The following is a 19904-nucleotide window of genomic DNA, read 5'->3' as shown; positions in this document are numbered from 1 at the left end:
TACATATTTCATTAATTTTAGCGCAATAAATTGTAAAGATTTTGATTGAAAAGGAAAAAATAGCAATTTGTAATCAAATAGGTGTAGTAAGGTAATGAAATAGTATATACAAAAACACATACTATGTATTTATATAATAAACGAATTTAGTTTAAAATACTAAAGATTAAATTTAGAAAAAATACCAAACCCATATCAATAATATCAATCATTTAACTTTTTAAAATAAAAAAAATAAAAAATAAACAAAATTGTGTCAAAGAAAAAAAAAAATGATAAAATAAAGCCATTGAGCAAATGTGTAATTCATTTTACCATGTTTTCAATAAAAAATTATGAAGAAAAAAAAAAAAAGGGAATTATATATTAAATATTTCTATATTACATAAAAAAAAAAAAAAAAAAAAAGTAAAAAATTTTACCGTCTTATTAATTTCTTAAAGTTTTTAATGAGATATATTCATATTATATATATAAATTTATTCATATATATTTTAATGAAATGAAATTCTCAATTATTTTTAAAGTATAATTTATTTTCCTTAGAACATTTCTTGCTGATATTTCTTGTATATGCATATACCACTTCACTACTTTATTATAATTTCAACGTATCACCTCGCATATTCCTTTTATACTTGTTTTTCGTTTTCATCTCTATTGAATTTAAAATTAAATTTGAATTCTTCTTCTGTTTATTTCATCATATGCTTCGTGTTTAATAAAATTAATATATTATTAAGCAAATATATATATATTTTTACATATCTAAATATTAAGGAATCATTATTACTATATGAATAATTCATTTGTTCATATGTATATATCATTTTTATCTTCATTTTTTTTTTTTTTATATTATTTTATTATTTTTTTTTTTTTAATTTAATTTTATTACATGATATTTTATTATTTAAAATTTATTATTATTATTATTATTATTATTATTTTTTTTTTTTTTTTTTGAATAATTTTAATTTTTTTTTATTTTTTCTAATATATAATGAAAATAAATCTTAAGAAATTATAAAAAATTAATACGGGCCACATCTATAGCAATTATTATTTGTATAAAAACAGTTTTGTGGCTGTGCATTTTGATGAGAAGCAGCATTTGGTTGTGCTGCTGCACTTGGTTGTGATGGAATATTTTTTTGAGGATGAGATAATTGCTGAAATGAATTAATTCCATTTTGATTTACAAACTTTTTCATTTCTTCTTCTTCTCCTTTTTTTACAGTTACTTTCAATTTTTTATTTAGGGCCATAAATCCATTCATTTGTGATATTGCAGCAGCAGCACTTTCAATATTATCATATGATACAAAAGCAAATCCCCTATTTCTTCCGGTATTTTTTTCAGTTGCTATCCTTGCTGATAACAACTCACCAAAAGGTGAAAATGCTTGAATTAAGTCAGCCTGTTGCCATTCATTGGGGACATGAAAAATAAACAAATTAGCACCTGGTGGGCCTATTGAAAATAAAATAATATGATAATAAAAATAAAGTAAATTAAAACATTTTAAAGTTGTATATTTTTTATTTTTTTTTTTTTATAATAACCTGATGAATCTGAAAGATTATGCATATTTGGTGAATTGTTCATAAAAAATGTTTCAAACTCTTTTGGCATTTCCCATTGAGTTGTATTAGTTTGTTCATTATAATAATATGGTCTTCCTTCTCCTGAAAAATACTCTTTCCATGGACCAACTTGGCGAGGATAGTTATTATTTATACTAAAGTTATTAGCATAATTAATATTATTAGGATTATTAACATGTGACTGTGGAGAAATACCATGAGTTGAATTTTGCATAGGCTGCAATGTTAAAGGAATTTGTGGCTGTTTGGCTGATTTGGGTTCAGCAAATCTAACTTCTATAGGTCTTGAACATCCTTCTAGTGTTTTTTTCCCATTTAATGAATTAATAGCATATAATGCTTGTTCCTTGTATGAGAATTTTACAAAAGAGCATCCTTTTCCTAATCCGGTTGAATTATCTTTCATAATAAAAACTTCCTCTACTGAACCATATGGAGAAAACATTTCTTTTATATTGTCTTCTGTAATATTTTTTGGTAAAGATCCAATAAATAATTTTGCTTGATCTACACCAGATTCAATATTTTGAGGAAATCCTAACTTTATAACTTCTCCTGATGCGTATTTAACTTGTAAAGATCCCAATTGCGGGTCTAAGGTTTTTTGATTATTTAATGATCTTATTGCATTATCTGCTTCTGCGATACAAGCCATCTTCACGAATGCACTTGATTTATGAACATTCGTAATTTTATCTCTTATTATAACTACTTCGTTAACTATACCATATTCTTCAAATATTGGTCTTAACTGATCTTCTTCAACATTCTTGGGTACTCTTCCTATGAAAAGTTTTATAGGAACAGGTGGTGCAGGATGGCATGGATATTTATGATTATTAAAATCATTGCTATCATCTTTATCTGATGAATTTTTTGTTTTATTTATGTTTTCTTGCTTTGTTTTCGAATTTTTTGTATTTCCATTTAAATTATTATCTTCTTTTGAATAATCATTCCCTTCAGATAAATTCTCATTTTTCCCATTATTATAATTTGCTGTATTGCTGTCAGAAGAATTATCATTGGAATCTATATTCTCATTGTTATCCATATTATTCACTTAAATTGCAAATTATTAATTTAAATTAAAAAAAAAAAAAAATAGTCCGTTTTATATTTAAAAATTAAAAAAAAAATTCATAAAAATTTACGTAATTTTTTTTTTTTTTTTTTTGTGAACTTATCAATTTGTTTTCCTATTATTTTTATATACTTATTAAATGAACATATAAATATTTAATATATATATATATATTTATATATATATATATGTATATAAATACATATGTAATAATAAAAAAAAAAAGAAAAAGAGGATAATACAATTATTAAAAGGACTTAAATGAAATGCTAATTTTACTTTAAATTTTTTTTTTTTTTTTTTTCATAATATACTTCATTAAAAATTAATTCTATTAATGAGATAAATTAAATTAAAATTATAAGTTGTATTTTATTATAGTACCTTTTTTTTTCATTTCTTTTCTTTTCTTTTCTTTTTTTTTCTTTTCTTTTCTTTTCTTTTCTTTTCTTTTTTCTTTTCTTTTCTTTTTTTTTTTTTTTTTTATTTTCTTTTTTTACTTTTTTATCATTTCATTTCATTTCTTTTCATTTATTTTCTTTTCATTTTACTTCATTTCATTTCTTTTTCTTTTTCTTTTTCTTTTTATTTTTTTTTCCTATTTATACTAATATAGTTAAGTTTTTTTTCTTTTTTTTCTTATTTTCTTTTTCTTTTTTAATTATTCTTATTCTTATTTTTCTATTTCTTTTTTTTTTTTTTTATTGTACTGTTTACATTAAAAACTAAAAGTGCATGTGATATTTAAAAAAAAAATATACAATACATATATATAAATATATATATGCATTTGCCTTTTTTTTTTTTTATATATAAAAAAATTAAAATAATTTAAGATATATAAATAAAATTAAGGGTTTTATAAAATAGTAACTAGAATTATTTTATAAATGTATTGTATATCTTAATGTTCACTTAGAATTATAAATATAGAAAAAACAGGTACATTACCAGTTAAACATTAAGCTTGTAAAATTATTACCTTTCCGTTTCTTCACTATTATAAAGTTGAAAATTTTTTTTAATCATAAAATACACTTATTACAATGAAAATATTAATTTTTTTTATTGGTAAAAACTTTTTAAATTATGTTAACCTATATAAATTTTAAAATCATTTCAATCTATAAGCTCTTCTAAATATTAATAATTAAAAAGATATACATTTTTTTAAAAAAATGTAGTTTTATAATTATCAAATAATTATCCTTGAACATACTACATAATTAAATCCTATAACTTTCTATATATTTTATTATGTTTTTTTATTAAAAAAGTAAAATTAAAAATTATTTTCTGCTATTATTTTTATTTTTTTTTTTTCTAGTATAATTTCTTATAGCTGCAAACTCTTTTAAGCTTAAACACTAAAAGGATTTACGAAAATCCCACGATTATCAATAGTAAATTCTTAAATTTATAATTATTTAGTAGAAAATTTTTTATTATTATCTTATTTTATTTTTATGAAAGTTTTTTTTTTTTTTATTAATTTTTAGTATTGTAAATAATATATAGATTTTTTCTCATTTTCGTTTTCATTATAAAGATCAAGAAATTATACATGTAAACAATTTATTACCTATATATAAGAATTTCTAAAAGGGTTATTTAGGTGTTATAATAAAAAATTCTATTTATTTATTTAATTAAAAATGGAATATTTTATATATTTAAAGTCTTTAGAATTAAAAATAATTTTTGTAAAATATTAAGAAATATTTTGTTCTTATAATGTTATTTATTTTTCTTTAATTCCTATTAAATATAAAAAAAAATTTTTTTAAAAAATATACTTTTATCTTGTATATGTCTTAAGCACTTTTTTTTTTTTTTTTGTATCGTTTCTATATTTCAAATTTTAATAAGAAAAATTTATTTACACATCACATATTTGTATGATGCTTATCTATAATAGCTCTAGCTTGTAAAAAAAAAAAAAAGAACATTTTTTTAATAGTATTAAAATATAGTAATTACATCCAAATGCTTTAAAAATAAGAAAATATTTTTTTATACTATTATATAATAGAAAAAACAATATTGTATATAAAGTTGTAAGATAAATTTTGTCAAAAAATTTAAATCTTTTTATTAAAAAAAGTAATATATAAGAATTAGAAATTTTATCCTTTTAGCAATAAAAAAGCATACAGAATAATAATTTAAAATGATGATAATAATGCACATATAAAATATATAAAAGTTGTTTATAAATTCAATATAATTTATTTAATTGTAGATATTTTAAAGAAGAATGAATTACATTTTTATGAATTTTTTTCCTTAATCTTTTTTTTTTTTTTCTATATATATTTTAGTGGTGATAGCTCATTAGCAATAAAAATAATGATGTATGTGTATGTGGAAAATAAATTTTTATGTGATTTGGAAAAAAATAATGTACTTCATTTTAAATAATTCAAATAGTTAGCAAGCAAATATATAACTGTTATTTCATAATTAAAAATTTTCACAAAAAATGAACAAATTTAAAGGTAAGTTCTATAATATAAATATTTTTAAATAATAAAAAAAAGAAAAAAAGTATGTTTACTTCTTAAATTCTACGCATTTTTTCTTTTTTCTGCTTTTTTTACTAAACATGACATTTCAAATTGTAAAATTTTTTTTTGAAATTTTTAATTATTTTATATCTATTAAGCCATAACAAATTAGAAAAAAGAAAGCAAAGATCATTTATATAATGGTATATTGATTCTTAAATACTTATGAAAATTTAGAAAATATAAATTTTTTTTGTATTTATTCATTAATTTTATAGAAAAGAAAAAAAAAACAATAAACAAATATTATTCCTAATTCTTTCTTATTCTTTAATTTGATTTCATTTTATTTTAAAACACCAAAACTTTTATAAAATATACTTCTAAAAGCATATAGGGTCATTACAAGTATATATATTATATTTTTAAACATGTAGAAATAAAAAGACTAAAAATGTATAAAATAAAATTTGTAAAAAGCATAAGCTTCATTTTTATTTTATAGATAAATTATAATTGTATGAGATTATTAACATTAACATATAACAATAGTTATTACGAGTCTACATATATTTTTTTTTTTTTATATCAATTTTTATGTCTTAAAATATAACATGAATTTACTGATCATTATAATAAATAAAATAAATATCCTTTGAAGTAAGAGTAAATTTTGTTTAGGTAAATATCTTTTTATTAATTAAAATTATAAATTTTTAAAAAAAAAATTGTAAGAATATAAAAAAAAAAAAAAAAAAATACCTTATTATTTCAAATCACACACATATATACAAAAAAAAAAAAAAAAGAAAAAAAAGAATGGTTAAAAATTCTTTGCTCTTATTTTTTTGCACGCCTTTTTCATAGGAATATTTGAGTACAATAACAAATATGTATACTATTAGATTAAGTAATTAAATGTTTGTAATAAAAGAAAAAAAAAGCAAAATATATATACTTAAATATAAAAGTTATTATTCTTTTTTATTTTATTTATTTGTTTTTTTCTTTTTTTTGGTTTAATCCATTTAAAATATCCTACAACAATTAACATATTTTTATTATTTATAAACAAAAAACAAAAACATTTCTATTTCTTAAATTTAAATATCCAGAAATAATGATTACATCATTATTTAAATAGGAAATAATCAAAATAAAAAAAATTTTTCTTTTTAATATTTATATGCTTGATAATAGAATAAATATATTTGCTTTATCATACTTTATTTAAAAGAAAAAATTAAGGCTCTATTGAAAGTTCTTGAATTAGAAGAAAATTTTTAGGATTCTATAAAAACATAAAAATAAAATGAATCATAAAAAATTTTACTTCTTTTTAAGAATTAGCATTATATTATCTTTGATGAATTCATCTTAACATTTTTTATTATGTATCTTATCATCATTTAACTTTTTTTTTTTTTTGTAAAAATGATTATTTGAAATTAAAAAAAAAAGAATCACATGATAATTTAATCATTATTTTAATTTTTTCGAGCAAAAGTTGTCTAAAAAATCTGTCTACAATAAATTAATTTTCAGAATTAAAACTAGTAGTAAAAATAGTAAATCAACTTTTGAACTGATTTTCCTTTTTTTTTTTTTTTTTTGTAATAAGATTAAAAATTGCTGTATGAATCAATAAATAATGCAAAGTTACCTTAATTTCACTTGAATTCAGTATAAATCATATGGAGAAACCTTTTTCTTTTTTAATATAGGAATTAAAAAAGAATAAATAATAAGAGAAAGAAAAATTGATAAGATTATATATAATAATAATGAAAACAAAGCATAACAAAGAGAAAAAAAAAAATAATAAATAAATGAGATAAAATTATAAATTTTTTTTTTTATTATGAATTCAATAAAAGATTATTATTCTAATTGCCTACATGCATGTTATCCAGAAAAATATGTAATAGATCAAAATGAGATAGAAATACCAGAGACTGCAAAAACTAATTTGAGTTTTAGGTTATTTGATATATATTATAATACAGGAAGTGACTTTAATGTAAAAGATAATCACTTAAAAAGCTTAAAAACTATGATAAATGATGATATAAGTACAAGGCTAAAAAAGAAAAAAAAAAATTTTAAGAACTTGGATAAAATAAAAATTTTAGATAATTTTTTTTTTAACATCGAAAACAGTAATAATAATAATAATAATAAATCTAATAGTAGTCATATTAATAAAGAAGAATGTATTTTAATAGAAAATACTTTTGATTCAGTAATACCTAAAAAAGGTAATATTCAAAATAAACCTTTTGATATTAAAAAAAAAAATTCATCAAAAAAAAAAAAAGAAAAAAATATAGAAGGTATTGAGAAAAACTATTTTATAAGAAAAAATATAAAATATGAAAAATTAAAAGCTGGAAAAGAAGAAAAGGAAAAAAAAGAAATAAACTTACTAAATAAAGAAATAAAAAAAATAAATAGAATAAATGATAGTAAGGAAAACAGTTCTGATAAAGACATTTATGAATTACATAAAATAAATAGAAATATTATGAAAACATCTAAAATAAATATACCCAAAATAAATTTATCAAAGATTTCATGAAGTTTTGTATTTATATGAATGCATGAAGAAAAATAAAAAAAAAGCTTCACAAATTGTTTACTCTCTTTTTAAATTTTTTTTTTTTTTATATACATAAAAGAGAAATCTTGTAAAATTCACTTAAACTAAAATGAATACATCTAATAAATATATTTTTATATACTTGTATTATCATATAAATTTAAGCAAAACTAAATATAATAATATGTATCTTTTTTTTTTTTTTTTAATAATCAAATGAATTTAAGGGTGAGTTTTCTAAATCGGTTGAAAATAAAAATTTTCTATATATGCTTTTTTAAAAATTATCTAAATTTATTTATGAAGTATAAGGATTTTATTAATATAGACATAAAATAATCATAAAAAAAAAATTATATTAAATAAAATAGTTTCTAGAATATATAAAAATTTTCTGAATATGGCATATTTCAAATTTATTAATTTTTTTAATGACTAATATAAAATATTCATTATATTTTTAATAAATTTGAACCTTTACAAAGAGCTTTATTAAAGAGAATATATATATTACAAATTATATCTTATATATATATAAAAGAATGATTAAAAAAAAATTAAAATATCACTTATTGAATTTAATTTGATTTTAATTATTTTTACCTTTTAGACTATACATTCATACTTTTAAAAGAAAAGAAAAATTAGAGATATTTGAATACCATATGAGAATATATTTAATAAAATCAACTCCTTAAATACAAAAAAATAAATATTTTACTATTACATGAGTAGGTATCTTTAATTAGATAATGGGAAGAAGGAATTCCTTTATGAAACTAGTATAATTTAAAATAGATTAAGTTTAGATTAAATAATTGCTTTTTTATCTTCATTTCTGAAGAATCCACAATTAAAACAGATGAAATAAAAAAATTTATATTTTATTTTCATTATTTATAATTAAATATATCTTTTATATTTAAGGATATTTATAATTTAAAAAAATAAATAATACGTCAACACTTTACATAAAGATATATAAAAAAAATTTCTTTTTATCTTTCATCTTATTTACCAGTAAAATGTTTAGAGATGCTATTAATATTTATTTATTTCCCTGTTTTTATTTTTTTTATTTTTCTTTTTTATTTTCTCGAAAAGTCTTATCAAACTTTAAAATAAATACTTAAAATTAAGTTTCAAGAAATTTTATTATATTGATTAAATTATTAATATATATGAGATATCTTTTTAGTAAAAAAAAAAAAAAGTTTGAAAAGAATATTACAATTTTTTAACAAAAATTAAAGTGTCTTTGAATAAAATGCAGCATAACTTTGCTTTTTTTTTAAAGGATTTTTATTATATATATTTTTCTTTATAATTATAAAGAAATTAGATGAAATATATGTAGAAATAATTAATTATAAATGTCATTTTTATATAATTTACAAAAATTATAAAAAAATGCATGTATTTATGTAATTTATTAAAATGTTTTTCAGTTAAAAATGGAAGAAATAGAAAATATTAAAAAATATTTTATCTTCAAAGAGAAAATAAATATGAAAAATAATACATAAACATTTATTAAAAAATAAAATAATAAAACGACTCAATTATTTTCTCTATTTAAATCCAGCATATAATAATTTAAATAAATTTTACATAATTTATTATTGTTAAATTTTTAAATATTTTGATTGAACATTTTTAAAATGTACATGTTTCATATATTAAAAAATAATTTAATGTAGTATTTTATTTTTTTTTTTTTTCTAAAGTGTTTTTCTTTTTTTTATTTTATTCGCGTGTCTTTACATTTTACAATCATGTCTTGCTATTTTTTGTTATAAAATTTACGAATTAAAAAAAAAAAAAACGTTAAAATAATTTAATGCACTCAACAAATATAAAAAAATATAGCAGTATGTATAAAATGATCAAAAAATTTTTTTTCTCTTATTTATTTAATGCACCTCATCTATTTATATACTTTTTTCTCATTTATGTAAGAAAAAAATATAAATATTAAAAAAAATAATCTATATTACTGCATATATGAAAAGTAAAAAATAAATAAAAATCAAAGTAAAATTATATTCGTGAAAAAATTTAATAATTAATATTTTTGTTAAAATACATAAGTTTATTGTAATATTTTTAGTATTTTTTTTTTTTTTTTGTCTTTTATTTCTATAAATATATTTTTCCATTTAACGAACAAATTTTTGGAAAACCTTTAAAATTTTAGTGCACATTATAATGTAGCAAAAAAAAAAAAAAATTAAAAAGAGATATAAAGATAGATAGCTCACTCTATTTATTTTCTCATTTTTGTTTTATTTTACTTTTCTATACACAGAAGTATACTATATTTTAATTATAAGAACTCGTTATTATCTTTCATTAAAACATTTTAATACTTTAAAAACATTCAATAAATATTATTTAAAAATATATATAAATTATAATTTCTATAAGTTTTAAAAAAAAAGTTTAATTTATAAAAGTTGTCTTTTTTTATCCTATTATATTTGCTTTTGTACATTTTTGTGTATTGTGTAAAAATGTGAATTATTAATACAATAATTTAGGACAATATTTTACAATAAATTATTATATTTTTATTAAATTCTAAAATAATTTTGAAAAAAAATCTTAGAAGGAAAAATTATAATATTAGAAAAAATAAAATTTATTTTAAAAATTAATTAAATATGACAAAATACATATAGAGGAAAAGAAGAAAAAAAATGGAATACTATTTATACTAATTTTACACTTTACCTAATTTTAATTTTATGAGAAGTTTATTAGTATAAATTTTATTTTTATGTCCATATAGATGTGTAAAAAAAATGCATGCATTTATAAAATAGTAATAAAGTCATTATAACTAAAAAAAATACAATATATTTTATATAATTCTTCTAATGTGTTGTAATTAAAAAAATATATTTTTTTCTTAAAGTATCATAAATTCGTAAGTGTTGAAAAAAAAAATTATATAAAAAATATTTATAATAAAAGAATTTTCGATTCGCATGCAGAAATATAAAAAAAAAATAATAAATTACAAAGCTCATTTTATGATCATATATATATTCCTTTATAGTAAAGGAAAAATTTTCCATTTTTAGATGGTCAACTAATAATAAATAAAAAAAAAATAAGAAAAATATTTAAATATATAAATAAAATTATTTTTATTTTTTTAATTATACATTAATAAATATTTAATATTAAAAAAAAAAAAAAGCAAACATTTATTTTATTAGTGTTCATGTATGCATACTTAATCTATAAGTGTATTTATTTTATAATAATAGAAAAATTGAAAAAAAGATGTAAAAAATAAAAATACAAATGTAAAAAAATTTTGAAAATTTTATAAAGATATATTTCTTATTTAAAAAAAATTTGATTTTTATAACATAAATTTATATAAGAGTGTATCTGAAAAAAACAGAAAAAAAATTATTTTAATAAAGCTTATATTATTTTATTATATATCTTTTTTTTCATTTAAAAAAAATAATACATATATATATATATATATATAATATATGAATATGTATATGTACATGTGCGTTTATATATGTGTACCTAATAGCATAAATTAAATAAGAAAATTTAATGAAATGTTTTTTTTATTTAATATTTTAGATGTCAAAATATGTGAAGTGCTATAATTGAAATTTAATAAAATACATTTTTTTTTTTTTATTTATAAAATACATTTAATTGTTGTTAATATATAAATAATTTTTGCACAATTAAAAATTATTTAATGTAATATATATATTTTATATTTATAATTATTCATTTATGTTATATAATAAAAGGAATAATATTACACTAATTTAATATTTAATTTTTTTTTTTTTTTTTTTTTGTTAATATTTTAACTTATTTTTTTTTTTCATATAATAATTTAATACCTAAAAAAAGTTAACAGAAAATCCATTAAAAATACATGCTTTTGATTATTTTTTTTTTTTTTAAGACTTTAATGTATAATACATATTGTGAATAATATTTTATATAACTATTAATTTTTTAAAATAATTATAGTATTAAATTTTTTTTAATATAGATATATATTTTTAATTAAGTAAAAAATATATACTATACTAAATTTAATATTTTCTTGGCATTATCAGTAGATATAAAAAAAAATTTTATGACGTTTTTGTTTTTATTTTCATATATATATATATTCATTATTTATAATTTTATTACATTTAATATATAAATGTGCATATGTATTTTCAATATTTTATATATAATTGTTCAAATTTTCAATTTGATTAAGCAAAACTCCACTTTATATACGAATATTTATGTTTTATATACATGTATATTTTTTTTTTGAAAAAAGAAAAAATGTATTTCAAATATATATATATATATATATATATATATAATATTTATGTATAAATATAATTAATAATATCAATAAAAAAATAGGTTAAATAAAACAAATGCTTTTTTTTTAATTTTTTTTTTTCTTGTCTTTTTGTTTTTAGGTCCTTTTATTTAGTTCTGATACAATTATATTTTATAAAATGAATTAAAATATATTTAATATTTTTATGTAATTTTTTTTTTTCTCTTTTTTTTTTGTTTAATAAATACTCATGTATTATTCTAACATAGAAATAATTGTAAAAAATACTTTAATTCATGCTTTAAATAATTTTTTTTTTCTCTTTTTTCATTTTATTTTATATATTCATAAGAAATTTATAGCAGAATGCTAAAAAATATTTTAAATTAAAAATATTATATATTTTTTTTTAAAGTTAACAAATAGTGATTTATAATATAAAATATGCATACACATAAATATATTTAAAAAAAAATAAACAGAATAGATCAAGGAAATAAAATAGACAAGTTACATAATATTATCAAAGGAAGATGTATGCTGATTTTTTCTTTTTTTTTGTTTTATAAAAGATTAAAACAATATGTATAAGTACAAAAAAGTTTTAATAAATACACAAATCTATTGTTTTAATACTTTAAATTATATGTTATATATTCTAATTTTGCATTTTTTTTTTTTTTTAATGATCATTTTATAAAATAAAAAAATATGTATATTAAGAATTATTATTTTTCATAAAAATTTACTTTTATTTTCTTTTTAATTTCATTTTAAATTTTTTTAATCTATTCATTTTGTTGTAATTTTAAAATACTTTGTTCAAAATTTTTCATATATAGATATTTAATATTTTGTGAACTTTTTTTTTATGTTAAAACATTTTAAATATTAAAAAAAAAATTTTTTTTTTTATTAATTTTTTTATTGTATAATTGTTTTAACATTATACAAATTATGGCAATTAAAAAGTAGAATCTTACAATTCTTAATTAATTGAAAAAAATGATAAGGCAATTATTAAACTCTATCTATATTCTAAGAGTAATGTAAATCTTTTTTATTTTAAGCATATATTTAACTACAACAAAATAATTTTATAAGAAAAAAAAAATATATATAAAAATTTCATCATAAAAAGTAAACTGAATCCCCTTTTATTAAATTTTTATTTTATATTATTTTTTTATATAAATATATTTTTTATTTTTAATTTATTACAAACAGTACTTAATTTAAATTCTATTTATTTTTAAGTTTTTTTTCTTTTGTTTTAAATTTTATGAGTAATTTATGAATATTATTTCATCATGTTTATTAACATTTTTTTATGATTTGAGGAAATTAGGCACAATTAATATATTAAAAGATATATATATTATATCTACGTGTGTGTTGTATATATATATATATATATATATATATATATATATATATATATATATTTATCCCGTATTGACTTTTGTTTTATTTTTTTTTCTTTCATTTTGTTTTTTATGACTTCTTTTAAATATCAGAATATGCATACGTTATGATTTCCTAAATTAATAAAATATTAATAATTTATTTATCCTTATTTTAATACGTAATGAACAAAATACCACTTACGTCTTTTCGTAAGAAGTTTATGATTTTTTTTTTTTTTTTTATTTACCTTTTTGCATAAACTTAATAACATTTTTTATTTTGGGAATTTTGTTTTGCAATGTGTGTATAACATACAACAAGAATATACTTGTATATGCTTTATCCTCTTTTTATATGTTTTTTTAATAATTTTAAATTTATGTAGAATTATGTAGGATAAAGGTTAATTATATGTATTATTTTTTTTTTTTCTTTTTAATACTCATTAAATTCTTTTTTTAATAACATTAATATATATAATATATACATAAAAGCACATATATATATATGTATAATAATTATTTTAACTATGAAAATTTCATGAATGCTTTATAAAAGCAATATATTATATATTTCATTAATGATTTTTCATGTTTTTATTTTATCGTTATTTAATATATATCATGTAAAATAATTATATTTTTAATATAAATTGTGAAATAGTCTTTTATAGGAATATATACTTATACATATACACATGTTTGTATGTATATATGTATATGATAAGTAGAAAAATTAAAGCAAAAAAAAAGATTAGTTGCATAATTTTTTATATTATGAACATAACTTTAATTATATAAAAAATTGGAATTTTATAAAAAAAAAAATCAATTCATAAAATTTTAAAAATGGATAACAGATATAAAGATGGAGAAAGTAATACTAATAATTTGGAAGAAAATGATGTGAATAATTTTGTTTTAAAAAATAAAAATGACATAGAAAGCAAATCAGAAAAGCAATTAAATGTGAATGAAAATTTAAGTATGTATAATTCTTATTATCAAAATGTACTGAATATTAATTATAAAACAATAAATAATGAAAAAAGGGATATAAAAAACGAGCAGAATGTGCAAATTAAAAAGTTAAATGATATTAATATAGAAAGTAACTATAATATGAATTCTGCTACTATTGGTAGTAAAAATACATTAAGTAAAAATAATAATAACATTAATGGTTTGTTTAATGATTTTAGAAAGAATAAAAATAATTTTTTCAATTCAGAATCTAATTATCTTGAGGAAAAAACAGATACAAATAATTTTGATGAAGAAATTAAAACTAATTCAAAGGATAATATGGAATGTATGTTATTTAATAAACTTAATCATAACACAAATAATAAAATTAGTTCTGATGAAAATAAAAATTTAAATAATATTTATTCAAATACGAACTTCTTAAGTGATACTTATAATAATGATTCTAATAATGATGTAAATAATTGTAACTATAATTATATTAATAACGATAACAGCAATAATATGAGTTGTAACATAAATAATATGAATAAAAATAGAAATAATATATATGATAACTTAAATAAATCAATTAATGTTAATGTTTCAAATAAAAACATTAATAAGTTTTGTAGCACAAATAATAACAATAACAATTATAATAATAATAATAATAGTATTTATAATAATGCAAATATTGTAAGTAATTCAAATAATAACTCTTTTAAAACTTATAATCCAAAAAAAAAGACGAAAAATATAAATAATTTTTTAAATATTGATGTAAATGCAAATTCAGAAAAAAATTCTTCCATTATTAAAAAAAATTGCTATATAAAAAATTATCTAAATCTAGAAGGTAATATAAAAGGTAGAACTGATATTGAGAATTTTAATTATATTAAAGAAAATAAGAAAAGTGTAACAAATAGCATAAGATATAATGATAAAGAAAATAATAATTCTATTTTAGAAAATAAGAATAGTACGAATGTAATTTTAAACACATGTATGAACAAAGTTAATAATTATAATGAAGAAAATATATTACAACTGAATATTAGCAATGAAGATTGCTTTAAATCATCGAAAAATTCAAAAAATAATGATTTAAATAATGATGTAGGTAAAACTTATATTACTATAAAAGAAAATTGCAATAAATCAGAAAAAAAAGAAAATTGTTTTAGTAAGGTAAATAGCAATAACTTTCATAATAATGATATATATGGAAATGACTATTATAATAATTGTAATAGTAACATTTTTACTTCTCCACATGAAAAAAATGAAAAACTACATAATAATTTAAGTTATGAAAAAAAGTATATGAATAATAATTTTTTGAACGATAGATATTTAAATTATATGGAAAGCGATTATAATGATAATTCATTTGATATATGTGAAATGAAGAATATAAAAAAGAATGACGAAACTAAAATTGAAAATAAGGAAGAATTAAAAGATTTTTCAAATGACTATTTATTATTTAAAAATAATGAAAATTCTTTTAATTATGATATCAACGATTATGTTTTACTGAATAAAAATTTTAAAAATTATAATGCATCAGGTGAAAGTAATGCAAAAGAAATGAAGACAGATTGTATGACAACTGATAGTACTATATATACGAATAATATTCTTAATCTACATAAAAATATAGAAGAAGAGAATGATGAAATCTATCAGAATTATAATTATTATGAAAATGATAATATTAATATAATGCAAAAAGAAATTGATGAGGAAAGTTTAAATAAAAAAATAAATATAGGTAGTAGGGAGAGTATTTTAAATGTAAATAGTTTTGAGAAAAATTATGATTTTGAAGAAAATTCACATATGTACAAGCATTTAAATTTTTCTGATAATTTAAATATGAACAAAAATTTATCATTTTTAAATTTTGATGATACACTTAATGAATGGAGGCGTAAGCAAAATAATGATAATTTTTTGAAAAAGGAAAATAATAACATGAACACATGTTCATTTTTTGAGAAATTAACTTTAAATGAAAATGAAAGCTTGGAAAATGGAAGAGAAAATAATGTTTCTATTTCAATGTATGATATGCAAGAAAATATAAATGAAAAAAATTGTTTTAAATGCACTATTGAAAACAGTGATCAATGCGATGATCGTATGAAGAAAAACATGCATAATATTATTATGCATAAGAATAACCTCAATAGGAATATAAATTTTGATGTTAGTGATTTTTGTAGAAATGCTAATAATATAAGCAATGATAATATAAATGCCAGCAATAATGATAATAGTTTATGTGATAAAAATATAAATAAATATGTTGATAATAATTATTTGAATAACCATGAATATAATAATAATAACAATAATTATAATCATGATAACGATGTAAATATCTCAAATAACGAAAATTCAATTAAAAATAATTCAAGTAATGCTAACAGTAATAATAATTTAAATAATAATACAGATAACATAAATTCAAATGGAAATGATCGTAATTCCTTTTTTATGAAAGAAAATGATTTTCCATATTTAAAATATAAAAATGAATATACCAAAAAATATATAGATGAAAATAATTTAATGTTTCACAATGAATTTGACACTTTCGATATAAAAGATAAGAAAAAGGGTTGTGAAAAAATGAAAAAGAATAATTATGATATGAAATGGATTAATAGTAATTTATCACCTAATAATAAAAATGAAATAAACAATGAAGTTATTTCCAATGTTAATAGTGGAGATTGTAATAATTATTATTTGATTTTAAATAATAAAGGGATATGTTATGATACTAATAGAAGTGATTTTCCAAATGATTGTGAGGAAAAGTTTGATGATAAAAAGAAGAAAAATAAACATAATTTAAATTATTGTAATATGAATAATAATAGTAGTAACAATAACATCAATGATAATAATAAGAATATTAATAATAACAATAACAACCAAAATAATAATAATATTAACAATAACAATAATAATAATAATAGCAATAATAATAATAATAGTAATAATAACGATAATAACAATAATAGTAATGATAATAATAATAATAAAAATGTTAATAATAACAATAACAACAATAATAATAGCAGTAATAATGATAATAGTAATAATAACGATAATAACAATAATAATAATGATAACGTTAATATGAGTAATAATAATAATATTAATATGAGTAATAGTAATAACAATGATAATAGTAACAATAACATTAATATAAATAATAATAATAATAATGATAATAGCATTAATAATAATAGTAGAAAAAAAAATGTAGAAATTGAAAATAATTTATATATGAATGACTTTAATATTGATCTACTGAGTTATAAAAATATTAAATTTGACAATTTTTCATATAAGGGTGATCTTATAAGTAATGAAAAATCTCCAAACAACTATTTAAAATTTTCTTCTAGTAATTTATTTAACAATGATTATAATGATTGTGAGAAAAATGCTTTTGGAAATGATGTATTTAATATTAAGGATAAGGAAAATAACAATTATGTTAATTATTCGAAACTAATGAATAAAGATAATAATTCAATTAGTAGATACTGTGATAACTCAAAGGAAGAAAATAATTTAAATATATGTTCTAGTGTGCTTAATGGAAATAATAATGATAAAATTAATTTGAAGTCTTCTAGATTTTTAAAAAGTAGCATTAATAATAATTCTTATTATTCAAATAACGAAAAAAAGGAAACTTATTGTTTGCCAATAACAAATAATATATTAGAACTTAATAAAAACATAAATTTAATAACAAATGAAAAAGAAAAAGAAATCATTGATCCAGTTTTTTGTTTAAGTAAAAAAAGTTTTAAAAATAATTATTCTATGAATACAGAAAAATGTAGCAGCATTCATAATAATTTGAATGATATAAAGAATGATGAAATAATGTTTAATATTAATAACAAATACAATATGTATAACATAAATAATGAAAATAATATATACCATATAGATAATGAAGATAATATGTATAACTTGAATGATGAAAATGATATATATGATATGGATAATGAACAAAACATGTATGACAATATAGAAAATATGCACCCTACAGAAAATAACTGTGCGTATAATAAACTTAATAACTTAGAAAAAAATAATAAGAATTTATATCTTATGGAAAATGATTATATGTATAATAACATAGATAATGATATATACAATGATATGAATAACTTACAAAGTAATGAAAATATATGTGATAATAGAAATAACATAGAAAATAATTCAGATGTGTGTGGTAATATCGGAGAACATGGCAATGCATGTAACATGAATAGTATTGAAAACAATATGGATTTTATATTAGGTGAAAATGAGGAAGTGGAAAAAGAATCAAAAGGAAACGTGAATAATGATAAAATAAATGAACTTCAAAACATTATAAATAGTTTAAAATTTAAAAATAGACAATTGGAAAAGGAATTAACTGATATAAAGAATATGTATTTAAAAAAGAAGCAGTGTTTAATATTAAATAGTCTAAGTAATAAAAATGATGATATTAACAGTTATTCAACTTTTAAGGACGATACCAATAATTCTGACTGTGAAAGTGCAGTTCAATCAAGTAAATATATACAGAATTTTTTAAATGATAAAGAGAAGTATAATTATGATACAAAAATATCTATTCAAAAATTTCATTTAGCTTATACTAATAATTCAATTGGAAAATTAAAAATAGCAGCGCAAAGAGATATTAGTGGATCTTTTATGGGACCTAAAGGAATACATGTAAAAACAATAAAATCTTCTTTACATATTTCTGTTTATAAAAGTGCAAAAGATGTATGGTTTCCTGGATTTGCTGATAGTCATGTTTTTTTATTAAAAGGAAATATATTTGGAATTTTAAGAGCATGCCAGTTATTATATCATTATGTAAAATCGAAAATGTCTTCTTCGAAATGCTGCATTTACCTAGTTGCTCCATTTGAATGCGTGCAAAAATTATTAGCTGATGGTTGTAAGAGAATGGCTATTATAAAAGAAGAATGTGGAGCTGATGTAAGATTAGGAAATTTATATGTACAAGTTCATGAAGGTTTTACTGAAAGATTAATGGAAATAAGAGGAAACGAAGTTAGTGTTGATTGTGCTTTGGAAAAACTAGTTATTTTTATGCAATCATGTTTTTCTGTACAGTCATATGATTATGAACTGTTAAAATATCCATGTCGCTCAGTATTAAATTTACAATAAAAAAAAAAAATTATTTACATTAATGAACTTTTTTTTTAAAGTTTATATAATTTTTAAAACATATTGTATATATTTACATCCTAAAATTTTTTAATTATTACTATTTTTATTATTATTTTCTCTCTTTTAAATAAATGTATACTGAACAATATAGAAA

At 17.2% G+C, this 19904-nt stretch overlaps 3 protein-coding genes across 3 annotated transcripts; 2 read left to right on the top strand and 1 right to left on the bottom strand.

Annotated features, from left to right (window-relative positions):
- Positions 1-1034: 1034 nt before the first annotated feature.
- Positions 1035-2662, bottom strand: CELF1 (CUGBP Elav-like family member 1, putative; the record flags this gene model as incomplete). Its single annotated transcript, XM_028677372.1, has 2 exons — positions 1035-1474; positions 1567-2662. 2 exons carry the CDS (start codon positions 2660-2662, stop codon positions 1035-1037), a joined length of 1536 nt encoding a protein of 511 aa, XP_028533768.1.
- A 4398-nt stretch (positions 2663-7060) lies between these two features.
- On the top strand, positions 7061-7777 carry PRELSG_1111100 (conserved Plasmodium protein, unknown function; the record flags this gene model as incomplete). The annotated part of the gene is made up of 1 exon (XM_028677371.1): positions 7061-7777. The coding sequence occupies one exon, from the start codon at positions 7061-7063 to the stop codon at positions 7775-7777; it is 717 nt and encodes a 238-aa protein (XP_028533767.1).
- A 6612-nt stretch (positions 7778-14389) lies between these two features.
- Positions 14390-19747, top strand: PRELSG_1111000 (conserved Plasmodium protein, unknown function; the record flags this gene model as incomplete). The annotated part of the gene is made up of 1 exon (XM_028677370.1): positions 14390-19747. The coding sequence occupies one exon, from the start codon at positions 14390-14392 to the stop codon at positions 19745-19747; it is 5358 nt and encodes a 1785-aa protein (XP_028533766.1).
- Positions 19748-19904: the final 157 nt, after the last annotated feature.

This window comes from Plasmodium relictum (genome assembly GCF_900005765.1).
Source record: "Plasmodium relictum strain SGS1 genome assembly, chromosome: 11".
Classification (NCBI taxonomy): Eukaryota; Apicomplexa; class Aconoidasida; order Haemosporida; family Plasmodiidae; genus Plasmodium; species Plasmodium relictum.
This window is presented reverse-complemented; position numbering and strand designations above follow the sequence as displayed.